Raw genomic sequence first — 13,784 nt, forward strand, 5'->3', positions numbered from 1 at the left:
GCACGGTCAATACATTCGCGTTGAATGTAAAACAATATTCATGAAGATAAAAGAAAATTAATAAACTAAACACCGTATTCCAATCGTAATAAATTACAAGTTTTTAACCCCCGACGCAAAAAGACGCCCAGTTAAGGCGCGTGTCCACGCCAAGAAAAATCGCCGGGTCTATGCAAGAACTCGTGTCGTTGCTACACACGAACTGTGTACACTGCCTCGGCCCCAGACAAAAAAAAAATCTTGTCTACCCCCGACACCACGCGCCATGCCGCTATTGTATGAGGCGGGGTGATGTGCACTGTCAGTAAATGAACGTTTATGCGCGCGGACAGGTGTTGCTTAGTAGTCAACGTATACAACAACATATTTCCTCCCACAGTCGGTAGTAAAATGACAGCTACCTTGAAGACTCGTAATGCACTGACACATTTTACCCTACACTCGTCTGTCCGCAAGCATACGTATCGTGTACATACTCATCATTTTCTCGTCTGTAACAGACACGACATATTTTCGTGGCTAGATCCGACAAAGTTCTTGTCGTGTACAAGACCATTCTCATCTTTTCTGTAGCAGCCACGTCGAATTTCTAAGCGTGTTCACGCGCCCTTACACGAAGCAAATTTTTATGGCGACATTAATGGCGAATCTAAATTCTATTTACTTCTATTACTAGGCTACAAATATTTAAATTCCTAAATAATATAACCGCGTGATCACCGCGCGTAGACCAAAGACAAGTCAGTCTTGCCAGTGTTTATATGGAGGCTAATTTAACTGCTCCGTTGCCGAACGGTTACCATGTTGGACTGCCACGTACAGGTCACGGGTTCGATTTCCCGGCCGAAAGAAATATTTGTATGGCCCAAAATTTAAGTTATACTTTATAACTTTATTCCTAATACGTTATGAAAAGATATTGATTAATTTAGTTATGGGCAGATATTTAATATGTGGCTTACTATCGCATTAGGTAATAATATAATATCAAGTGACGGAACAAACCAGTCATGCGCCTGATGGTAAGTTACACGCCCGTTCGTAACAGTTGCAGTGCCACTCAGAGCTTTAAATCGCAAAGATCTGAGAGGCACATCTACTGCGCACGAAACCTTGAGACAGTTGACAAGTCCCATGTGCCTATAATTTCACCAGCACCCTTACCCTTCAAAACGCGAACACAATGCTAACATTACTGCTTGGCGGCAGAAATAGGTGGCAGTACTTCCCTGGACGAACTCTTTCACAAGGAGCTCTACTGGTGCTAATGGTAAATTCATGTATTAATAATTTATAAGTATTGGTAAATAAATAAATTACAAGTTATTAATAAATTATTAATTATCGATAAGTATTTTCAAGTGGGCGGACTATGCATACGCCTACAGCATTTTAGAAGGTGTCAATTTTCAAACCACTACACAATCAACTTTGTGCCATTACGGATTCTCTTTATTCTAAATTGCTTGTTGCGCGTTCGACCATATGCCACGATAAACATGTTTATACTGCAACTTGATCCGTTGTAACATTAAAATTTCCCAATTGAGTAAGCCGTTACTCATAATATCCGCTATCTGTTAATTCAAGGTGCACTGTTCAAATGTTTTCATATTCAACCAAAACTGCATTTTAAATTTATGTAATAGGGTTCAGATCTCGTGTGAACATTCCGAAGATACAAATAAATATAAAACCACTTTAGACGTTAAATATTATTGGATAATTTAAACGTTTAGATTATTTTATGTCACTGTAGAACAGAACAAACGAAAGGAAATACCGTTTTAAAATGCTACAAATTTCAAACAAAACGAGATACATTTTTGTCGACGCAAAGTCAACAATCAACACATTGTTTGTGCGTCAAACTCTCCAAGAAATGAGAATGTTTCGAATAACTTCTACGTTAATATGTACGTTCGAAGCCATAGGAAATTTTATGCAGATACCTAACCAGTAGAGTAGCAACAATCGCTATAAATATAAATTTATGCAAAATTATCCAGGTGCAAAAGAGCTTTGCAAATTTTAAGCAAGATTTTTAGTTTGCCTATGTAGTAAGTAGCAACAGAGCTCCTTGTGAAAGAGATGGTCCAGGGAATTGCCATCTTTCCTATTTCTACCGCCAAGCAATACTGTGAGCATGTTTTAAAAGGTAAGGGTGCTGGTGAAATTGCACATGCACATGGGACTGTTAACTTATTTCTCAGCGTGATGGACACGGTGGCAGTGCTGCTCCATAGTAATAATAACACAAACACTCATATCCCCGCACGAGAGACACCCTGCATCCCTGGTGTCATGGATACACAATAACTTAACTAAAATACACAAACACAGACAACCACAAATAACATCCAAACTCACGAGATAAATAAATATAGGCCATACAAATATTTCTCCCGACCCGGAAATCCAACCCGGGACCTCTCCGTGGCAGACCAGCATGGTAATCGTTCGGCCACGGAGGCAGTTCTGCTATGGACAGGTGTGTCGCCTACCACCACGAGCACTTCGGTGAAATTACAGGCACATGGGACTTGTCAACTTGTCTCAGTGATTTTAAGCTCTGAGTGACACTGAAACTGTTATGGACAGGCGCGTAGCTTACCATCAGAAGCACGACTTGTTCGTCCCGTCACTTGATTTTTTTTTAAAAAAGCACGACGTGTTCATCCCGTTAGGTGGTATCATTAAAAAATATTGCCGCAGTAAATTGAGAAACTATAGTAAAAGTAAAATAGATATAAGATACACTATCAAAAGCGAAGTATCTCGTGGGCCAATTTCAAAATCGGTAAACGAAAAAAGATTACGGCGTGTTTTTCCATTGGCAATTTGCATGCAAGTATGACGACGTCACACGCACCAAGAGTCAATTTTCGAATAAAAAGTGATTATATTTTTTTCTCTACATTACTAAACAAAAGTAAAATATACTTTTTCTTTTACTTGACGAGTAGGACTCTACTGGCGGTTTAAACACTTGAACTACTTTTTCTCATTGACTTATTCGAAATTTCATGAAAAAATTTTTAATTACTTTCCGTATATTCATTCAATTAAATGAACTCTAAGTGACAGTGAAATAGCTAATTTGCTTAGGTGCCCGTTTTTTTTGCAAATGAGTGTATAATTTACGTGTATCATTTAAGTTTGTATTTCTTACCTATAATGTAGTGTTTTCTTGGTGAATATTTAAAAATTTTGAATTTTTTTTAAAGAACCCAATATTTACGTAGAACTATCGCCTATGTGATTCTTTGTATCGTAAACAGTTGCTTATTAATTGTAACTTATTCATTGCAAAAAAAACCGACCTCAAAGTTTGCTTATCGGCTTTTTTCGATTTCCACGTGAGCCCCTCATCAGATTCTGACTCTTAGTGACATTGGGACTGTTACTGACTCATTTGTACATTTTATACTTTTTTCTGGTTGTCATGGTGACGGTGATTTGTTGATGACATGTGTATTGTGTCAAGTGAAAAGTCGACTTTTATTTACGGAAAATAATTAGTAATTTGTGATAGCCGAAACGAACCCGGTACAGCATCGTAGGCATCAGGGACTACCTCGAGAGTATACCCATCCAGACAAAAAAGAATTTTCTAAATCAGTCCACAATTGATGGGGAAATCGGTGAGTACACTAACATGCCTATAAAATCGAGGATTTTCGATCTCGATTTCCATGGGATCCACTCATCAGATTCTGACTTGGTGACAACAGGACCACTAAGAGAGTGCACACTTTCAAACAAAAAAGAATTTCAAAATCGACCAACAACTGATAGAGAAATCGGAAAACATACATACAGCCGAAGGTATCACCTCCTCCTTTTTTTGAAGTCGGTTTTAAAGAGAAAAATAGATTTAAAAATAATAATAACAATTACCTGATATCGCAGATACCAAAACATAGTGACGACCAATCCGCATAAAATAATTAAAGCCACTTTCAAGGCTTTATTCTCTTGTTGATGCAACCAAATATAGGCCTTTTTGTACCACAGGTCAGGTCTAAAACTGAATTCGAAGTACTGTTCCGTTTGCACCGAGACCGATATGGAGTTAGACTTTAAATTTGTTTCGTTTTCTACGTCATTCTCTGACTGTGCTTGAACTTGTCCGTTAATAAGTTTGATAGGGTTGCTCTGCTCTTTCACTTTTAAGAAATTATTGTTCGGAATTTGAGGCATCCATGCCGTTGTTAATTCTGGCACTTTATAATGTCCCAGTAACAAATACGGCGCGGAAACGTGTAAATTCAAATCCTGCAATTTATAATGTATATTTTTGAATGGCTCGTATTTCTTTTCACTCTCTGAGTTTTCAGTTGCAGGCCCTTCTATAAGCAACGGTTGTGTGTGACCTGTTGAGATTGTTATCGTATTTTTATCTACCAGTGAAGATAATGCGTATAACCCATGGTTATGTTCTCCTACGTATAATGTGGGGCTGAAAATTGAAAAAAAAAAACCACTTTACTAAATTTAAAAAAGAAAGCAAAATGGTATGTAATCAGGATCGCAATTAGAAACATGTAGATATTTCACTGAGGCATAACGATATGATGTATGTAATAGTATTACGTTAATTAATGAGTAGACAGACATTCAAAGAAATATTTTCAAATAACATTTTGAATAATACTGCCCTCCTTATCTTAATTAACGTAAACGACACTTTTGGCGAATTCGAGTTATTTACTTATCTGGAATCAGCAAAACGAGATCTATAACCGGTTTTTTAATGTTATTTTGTTTAAGTTACATTGTGAAACAAAATCAGCTTAATTGACAATTTGATAAAAAGAGTTCGTCCAGGGAAGTACTGCCACCTTACCTATTTCAACCGCCAAACGGTAATGTTAGCATTACTGTGTTCCGGTTTTGAAGGGTAAGGGTGCTGGTGAAATTACCGACACATGGGGACTTGTCAACTTATGTCTCAAGGCGTCGGCGCAGTGGCAGTGAGATCTTTACAGATTTAAAGCTCTGTGGCACTGTAACTGTTATGGACAGGCGTGTAGCTTACCATCAGGCTACCGCATGACTTGTTCATCCTGTCACTTGATATTATAAAAAAAACTTCAAAGTGAAAAACTTTAGGTGTGTATATCTACAAATGCACATGCGTTAGTATACATAATCATCATAAACAGTTGCCAGACTTTATCTTCAGTCAGTCTCTGAGAAATTCTCTATATTTCAAGTGTTAGCGAACACATTGTAACTTATGAATCGTACATTGCTATACATCCAGTTTTAAACGGAATAACAGGTAATAAAACAAGTCAAAGCACTATCGACACAACAACAAAATAATCTCTGATCTCGTGGCCTTGAACACTATGTTTCACTCGACATTATGCGTATATAGGTACATAGAAACAGCATACGACCCATCGAGAGTATAAATATGTCGCATATCATAAAGAGTCTTGGATGGCGATCATTCGATGATTTTCCATGTTTACAAACGAATTGATAATGGAAAGTGTTTCCGGCATTTAATCTCAGGATTCTCCGACAAATATATAAAATCAAACCTTTTTGTACCGTGGAGTAGGTTAAGGCTACAATGAACTTGGATTTGGAAAAAGCAAAGATGGCGATGTAAACAAGTTTTCCGTATTTACAAATCGAACTTTGCCTGTCTAAACAAAATTTGTTTCAAAATGTAAAAAACTTAGGAAATGAAGCTATTTTTCGCATTTTAAAACGCACAAATTATGTTTGTTTTTTTTCAAACAAACCAACGTGTTAGGCCCTTATAATTAATTTAAAAATACATATTGTTAAAATAAAATAATATGTAAAAACATATGTAGCGTAAATTTTTAATTATTTTTTTTTTTTTTTTTAATTTATTGAGGAACAAACAGTTTTACATATTTAAAAATATACATACTTAAAATTAACATATTACTAAACCTACAGTTCCCTAAATATGCATATAAAACAAAAAAGTATACGGTATACTGACACTTATAAACGTAAGTTTTATAAACGTTAAAAAAAAACAAAGTAAAATGAACGCAACACCACCCGTATCCCTCAAACTATGCAACGAACGCACATTTTCTAAGTTTGCTGGATGACAGGCACCGGTTGGTTACGTTCGGGAGCGAGCGGTCGTGTTACGCAACGAGATAAGTACTAAAATGCTATAGTGTAAATTAACATAAGTCGGAATCTAAATGATCCGGAGACCTAAAAAAGAAACAATTGTTCAATACAGGTCGCAGTGTTTGTATAATGCGATGTGTTTACTTTTTGATAAATACTTATTATTAGTATTTATATGACGGCTTGCGAGAACCCCGGATTTTGCAATGTAAACTCCACGCACCAAACGTGGTGTATACTGTAGGTAAGCATGACAGCAAATGTTACTTATTACCTTATATTAACTAATAAATTATTATGAATGAAAATAAAATCTTAATATTAATAAATTGCATTTCAGATAATAACATCTATAATTATAATTGTATGAATCAAGGACAGTGATGATGATGATATGATCGTCATCTATAGCAAGATATTAAATTCTTCATCATAAAAAAAAAAAAAAAAATATGAATGGATGGCGTGAAGGCCAGAAACTTTAGGTATGAATAGAACGTGTTTCGATTACCTATTATTACGGGAAAAATGCTTATTTTGTGGTAATGTTGTGAAATATTAATTATTAATTTCGTTCCTTATTTATTCCTTATTATTTGGTTCCTTATTTAATTATTAAATCTTTTGTAGCTATAAAGAAATAAGGTAGTTCACATTAATAATGAAATAAATATTAGACAACATCACATACGTTGCCACGATCCCAAAGTAACTAAAGCACTTGTATTATGAAAACCGGAAACAACGACTATAGCACAAAGATCCAGACCCGAAACAATATAGAAAAGTTAGTTTTTCTACATTTCTACATTAATCCGGGCGGGGATCGAGCCCGGGACCCCATAGTTGGCGACACCATGAAAACGGGTGCGCAAGCCACTCAACCACGGAAATCGACGTCGGAATAATATATTATTATATTACACGTTATTATATATGTTCAATATAATATAATAATAATTTAATGCCGCTATGGAACACATAAAGGGCCTGAAACGTTGGTTTGTTTGATGAAACAAATACACGCGATTTAAGCACGAAAAAAATTATAACTTTTTTATTAAAAAAACCGAACTCAAAAGTTCGTGGAATTATATCTGTTTGCCAAGTTTGATTGAAATTATTACCGAAAAATGAGCGAAACCAGATTCATCCCCTACTTTGCCACCCTTAGAGATGGAATATTTTCTTCAAATTTAAATGGGACCGAGCACAAATTCGAGACAGAAGCATGAATTTGTTATCACAAATTTGAACATTTATTACGCCATGCGACGTATTTAGCTATTAATTAGTGTTCACACTAGAACAAGCATTCTCATAAAACAAAATGACAACTTAGCCTTTTTCGCGATATTACTATATTATATATGTATCATTCTGTCCCCTGTTATATATATATATAAAACAGGGGACAGAATGATTCCGGCGCATGATGAGATCATTCGGTTACAGACACTACGAATTTCGATCTCCACCAAAGATCATCTTTTGTTTAAGTTTTTTTAAACTTTGAAAATCTCTACATTCAGGTTATCTCGTATTTCCGTATTTCAGGTTATCTTGTATTATCGTTCATACCAAAGCGAGTGCAACGCTGTAAGTATTTCTTCATCATATCAGAAACTGTACTCTGCGTGACAACTTTATGTGAAAAATAAAATATACACTCCCGGATACTTAATTCGGGACACCTTACACATTTTGAGTATTAAATGCCCTAAGCTTAAAGAATGTTTGATTTGTCAAAAACGGTTAGGCAATATTAAAACTGATATACTAAACGACATTTACATGTCCCTGTTGAAAATTTGAATTTGAAACCCTGGGAAAATTTTCTCTTCGGTGAAAACAATATCTTTCTATTCTAGTCCTTTAAGAATATAAATGCATGGTGCCTGGAATTATGTTTACGGGTGTGTCTTAAATTTGAACTTTGTTTTGTCATTTACAAAAAGAATACTTATTAATTGTTACTAGTGGACCTTTTAAAAGACACTTATTGCTTTTATAGGTGTACCTAAAGTGAATTTAAAAGGGTTGATGATAGCGAAAAAATGTACAAAACTACCAAATCAAATACCCAAATGCTAGAAATGATAAAACCTAGTGACAGTGTAATTATGGTCAGCGTCAAAATGTTTTGAAAAAATATCTGAACAATTGCTAACAAACTTATTTCTTTAATAAAAATTAAATTCTTGCAAGTCATCTTAAAAATTGAAAGTGTTACACAAGTTAAAACGCTCAAAAAAAATTTAACTTTCCGTACGCTGCTTAACTGATCATTCAATGAAGCACAACTAAAATCGCAATAAGCTATAGTACTTATCATGATGAAGCAAAATATACTTACTACAACTCAATATTAGAGTTCTTAATGCCCTGGCCGTTTCTAAGCGTCGAAGCGTCTTCCATGATATGATCAAGTGTATCATCTCCGATGGAATTAAAAGGCACTGATATGAGGCCATCTCTGTCGAGGAGATAAGCAGCTACGACTGGAGTCTCCAGGTTGTGTGACCAGACAAGATCTCCGGTTTTTCTGTCGAAAGACATCACTCGGCCGCTCGATGTCGATGTGAAGTGGATTATACCTTGAGTTTCAAATGAAAAGTAGCGCTTATTTCCAGCTGTCACCACTGGCTTTGTTCCCACTAGCGACAAATGGGAAAAAAAATCCCATATGTTACCAGGTGGCAACAAACGGAATAAAAAAATCCCAGTTGTTGGCAGTGGTAATTTCTACTAGCGACAAATGGGAAAAAAGCCCCATTTTACCAGGATAAAAAAATCCAGTCGTTACCAATGGTGATTTCTACTGGCGACAAATGGGAAAAAAAATCCCATATGTCACCAGGTGGTGTGAGGTGACAAACGGGATAAAAAAATCCCAGGTGTTGCCAATGGTGAGTTGTACTGGCGACAAATGGAAAAAAAACCCATATGTTACCAAGTTATAAACGGGATAAAACAGATCTGTTGTTGCGGCAACTGGAATTTAAAATATCGAGTTTAATGATAAAAGTATAGATCTTATTAAGTTGAATTTTATTTTATTCCCTTTCGATGGCGGCAATAAACTTACATTAATTGGAATTTTTTATTCTATTTGGTTTTTTTTACCACTGGCAACCTACTGAGATAGTTTAAATTCCATTTGCCGCCAGTGGCAACAACAGATCTTTTTATCCCGCTTGTCACCACCTGCTAACATATGGAATGTTTTATTTCCGGTTCTCGCCAATAGAAATCACCACTGGCAACAACTGGGATTTTTCTATCCCGTTTGTCACCACCTGGTAAAATATGGGATTTCTTTCCCATTTGTCGCCACTGGAAATCACCACTGGTAACAACTGAGACTTTTTTATCCCGTTTGTCACCACCTGGTAACATATGGGATTTTTTTCCCGTTTATCGCCACAGGAAATCACCACTGGTAGCAACTGAGACTTTTTTATCCCGTTTGTTACCACCTGGTAACATATGGGATTTTTTTCCATTTGTCGCTAGTGGAAACTATTCCAGTGGTGACAACTGGGAATAAGCGAAAAATAGGCTTACTTTAACTTGTAATAATTTGTGAAAAAATACTGATAATCGCTATATTTTTCCTTTTACGCATTGGTTGAGACTAGAGTTGCAACGAATACTCAGTTACTATTCTGTATTCGGATGTTCGGCCTCTTTTTTACTATTCGGCCAATACCTAATTTTCAATCACTATTCGGCTGAATATATAATACCTAAAAACTTAGTACCTAGTCATTATTTGCAAACCAAAACAAAATTTGAAAGTTTATCAAATTTAAGTGAAATAAACAATTGCTTTCTTCATTAAGTCATAAAATTAAATTATAAGTTTGAAAACTAAAGTGCCTTTTTTGTTAGATTGCACAAAATTATCGTATAAAAGTAAGTGAAGTTAATAAGTGTGGTATTTTTGTGCCAATTTTCGTACATGCGTTAATCAGATCGAATAGTTTGGCCGAATATTCGGTGTTCAGCCAGAATTTACCATTCGTTGCAAGACTAGTTGAGACTCGAGTCCGTTATTATCAATATCAATACACATAATTGGAAATGAAACTATTTTTCCGGATTTCAATCGCGTATATTTGTTTTTTCAAACAAACCGACGTTTCGGGCCCTTTACAGGTCCCATGGTCACGGTTGATTGAAGTTGACTTAAATCCGGAAAAATAGTTTCATTTCCTATGTGTAACAATCGCGAAAACCTAAGAACTCGATAAATACACATAATTCCCTGTGTGCAATGTCATCTGGCTGTTTGGCCAAAATCAACCATGCTAACACATTGTAATCAAAGTTCAAACAGAAAATATTTAACTTTCCAACACACAGTTTTTAAACGCAATATATAGCGGGTATAATGGACCAAAATGTCTCCCAGTCGAGCAGTAGTATATATCGAAAGTTACTATTCACTACATCATGATATTAGTTTATACAGCATCAGCTAAAGTATCTTTAAGCCAATGTATTTCACTCTATCCTAATAATACGAGACTTATCAGCAATTATAATCATTTGTATACTCCACATTGGTCATTTTATTGCAAAAACTTTAATTACATATAGACACGCTAGTAATTGCACATTTCAATGACACGACTGGCAAAAATGAAATGAACAAATATGTTACCATCATAACAAAAGGTTCTTAAGTTCAGTTTACATTGCCGCGGTACGGAATGGAAGCGAATTGTTGTAATCATAGCATAATGAACTTTATGTTAATTGTGTAACGCACAAACAAGATTAGAGCCAATAGAATAGTAAAATAAGAGATGTATGGTAACTCCTTACAAAATGACAGCGCGGCTTGTATGTGTCTGCGACCGCCGCGCACCGTGTACGGGCGCACACTTTCGCATAATAATGAAAGGAGCGATGGGATGGCGCGCGCACACATATAAGCTGCAGCGCTGCTACGTTTGCATGGAATTACCATACTTGTCTTATTATACTATGCCAATAGTGCGCAATCTCGGGAATTTCCGCAGCTAACGTATCGTATCTACTTTTTACGTTACACAATTGACATTAAGTTCATTATGCTATGTACAATTTCGTTACAAAAATTCACTTCCATTCCGTTACGCGGCAATGTGAATTGAGTCTTAGAGCACTATAGATAAATAGCTACTAAGTCCTGTATTAAATGCGTAGCGGTTGATATGAGATTCAGTTATCGGAATGTATGTTGTGGATATTCCAAACATTCGCACGAATTGTTACGCTTCCACATTTATATGGCGAACGGCATGAAGTCGAATTCCCTGCCTGCAAACTTATTCCCTGAATGCTGTAACGCCTTTTCAAGGCGAGAGTGACTAGGCATTATTTAGGTGCTCCATCGTCGACCTCATTGTCTTTTATCATCAGGTGAGATGGAAGTCAAATGCTCGCTTATATGTTATAAAAAGAATCTCAAGCTCTCCTGTATTAAGACTGTAATTAACGGCAATATGGGCAATGTCATTTCAAGTGATCAAGACAATACACTAGATTGATTAGGATTTAATAACAATCTAGAGCCGTAACGAATGAGGTTTACCTTAATGATACGTAAAGTAATCACTGAGTAATAGTTGACGTACACTCAACAGATATTTATTAATACAGACATTTAACGCAGTGTACAGGAAAATTTACCGTAAAATAATACTGATAAGACTGATCTTGTGTACCGTTAATACATATAAATTATATTAGAGTATACTCACCATAATCATTTAACATTTCCTTCCCCATAGCATGAGACGTATAGTCAAAGAAGGTAACGTTCCATTTTGAATTCTCGTTCTTCGAATCATGCATCAGAATATTGTACTCAGTCCTAGCGACGTATATGCCACGTTTTTTGTCTGGCGCACACGTGTCCTCTCCATTATTAAATATTGTTGATTTGTCAAAGCCTGTAAGTTAGTTATAGATAAATATTGATTAAAAGTAATGTGTTATAACGAAACGATTGCTTAACACGAGTTATTTCATTAGTAATGCCTTTACACCTTTTCTAAAGAAGCTATTAGGCATTACGTACAAGTTAATGGTAAGACATAGATCTACTAATTACTTGGAGATGTGAATGTTCATGACAATTAAAATAATAATTATTATAAGTTGTTATTACAAAAAACAACCGACCTCAATAGTTCGTGAAATTTAATGGAAGGTTAAAGGAAAATGGGTGAAATCCAATAAACTAGATTCATTCCCAATTTGCCACCCTTAGAGGTGGAATATCGTCTTCAAATTTGAATGGGACCATTACAGAGGTACCCCCACTCCAAAAAAAAGAATCATCGAAATCGGTTCTCAAATGTCGGAGTAATCGCGTGACATAGAAATAAAAAATATAGTCGAACAGAAAACCTCCTCTTTTTATTGAAGTCGGTCAAGGTCAAGGAACTCTACTGCTACATTATTATCATAATTATGTCATTATCAGTGATCGGACTGAGGGAGTCAATTTACCTAAACTAAAATAACGTGGACATCCCCTTCTACAAATCCCGGATCTCGGTAATGATCATATTCTAATACATAACAAAATTATTTATTGAAATTTGAGTACATTGGCAACTTGTTGGTGAAATTCTGAAATTACAGGCACATGAGACTTGTCAACTTATGTCTCAGAGTGACGGGCGCAGTGGCAGTGCATTTAAAGTTCTGAGTGGCAATGCAACTGTTAAGGACAGGCGTGTAGCTTACCATAAGGCGCACTAAAAATTATATATATTATATCCTATTAAGTATTTGCTACAAATTATAGTCTCAAAAATAATATAGTTGTATTTCTATAGGTACTCTTACGTATTTAAATACTTTTGCCATTTAAACAATATACATGAGACAACCTATATTTGGTCACTGATAATTATATTATCATAGGTACACTGAAAAAAGGTTCCAAACACGTGCATTTTGAACTTGTTTGGCGAATTCTCAATTGAATCAATGACTACAATATAAATAGCACAATTATTTAAAATTGTTGCTTCAATCATTGTTCTTGATATGCTCAGTTAAGTTACGTAGGGTCGTATTCTAGAACTCTACTCAATGCTCAAGTCAGGATTTGAGTATGGTTTAAAGCACTCGAAATCATACTCTAGTCCCTGCCATTAGGGTCGTATTTCCAGTGCTTGTGTTTCCAGTGCAATCCTGACTTGAGCATTGAGTAGAGTTCTAGAATACGACAGGTTTATTTGTCTCGTGTTGTTGTGTGTTAGGCGTTAATCAATAAAATTTCAATCAGAAAATCAATCAGATTAAAAAATCAATTCACTTGAAATCAATTGTAATTAAAATCAATTGCAACGTCACAATTAATTTTAATTGCAATTATTTGGGTTCCCTAACACACCCCCTCACGGGCTGTCAACCCCTTAACCACCCCTAACACACCCCCTAACCTTCACACACACCCACTCACACACCCACTCACTCACCCACTCACTCACCCACTCACTCACCCACTCATTTACCCACGCACTCACCCGCTCAATCACTCGCTCGCTCGCTCGCTCGCTCACTCTCACACTCACACTCTCTCACTCTCTCACTCTCACTCACTCACTCACTCACTCACTCACTCACTCACTCACTCACTC

General features: G+C 35.9%; 1 protein-coding gene across 1 annotated transcript in view; it reads right to left on the bottom strand.

Moving 5' to 3' along the window:
• The window catches only part of LOC113228508 (serine/threonine-protein kinase/endoribonuclease IRE1), a 54,212-nt gene that overhangs the window by 22,218 nt on the left and 18,210 nt on the right, over window positions 1-13,784 (bottom strand). The window contains exons 4-6 of the mRNA XM_026461843.1: window positions 11,889-12,080; window positions 8,492-8,732; window positions 3,901-4,462 (exon numbers count right to left, since the gene is read on the bottom strand). Coding sequence (XP_026317628.1) covers window positions 3,901-4,462; window positions 8,492-8,732; window positions 11,889-12,080 — 995 coding nt within the window. The remainder of the gene's footprint in view (window positions 1-3,900; window positions 4,463-8,491; window positions 8,733-11,888; window positions 12,081-13,784) is intronic.

The sequence above is a fragment of the Hyposmocoma kahamanoa genome, unplaced genomic scaffold, assembly GCF_003589595.1.
Source record: "Hyposmocoma kahamanoa isolate Upper Pololo Valley unplaced genomic scaffold, ASM358959v1 232, whole genome shotgun sequence".
NCBI lineage: Eukaryota > Metazoa > Arthropoda > Insecta > Lepidoptera > Cosmopterigidae > Hyposmocoma > Hyposmocoma kahamanoa.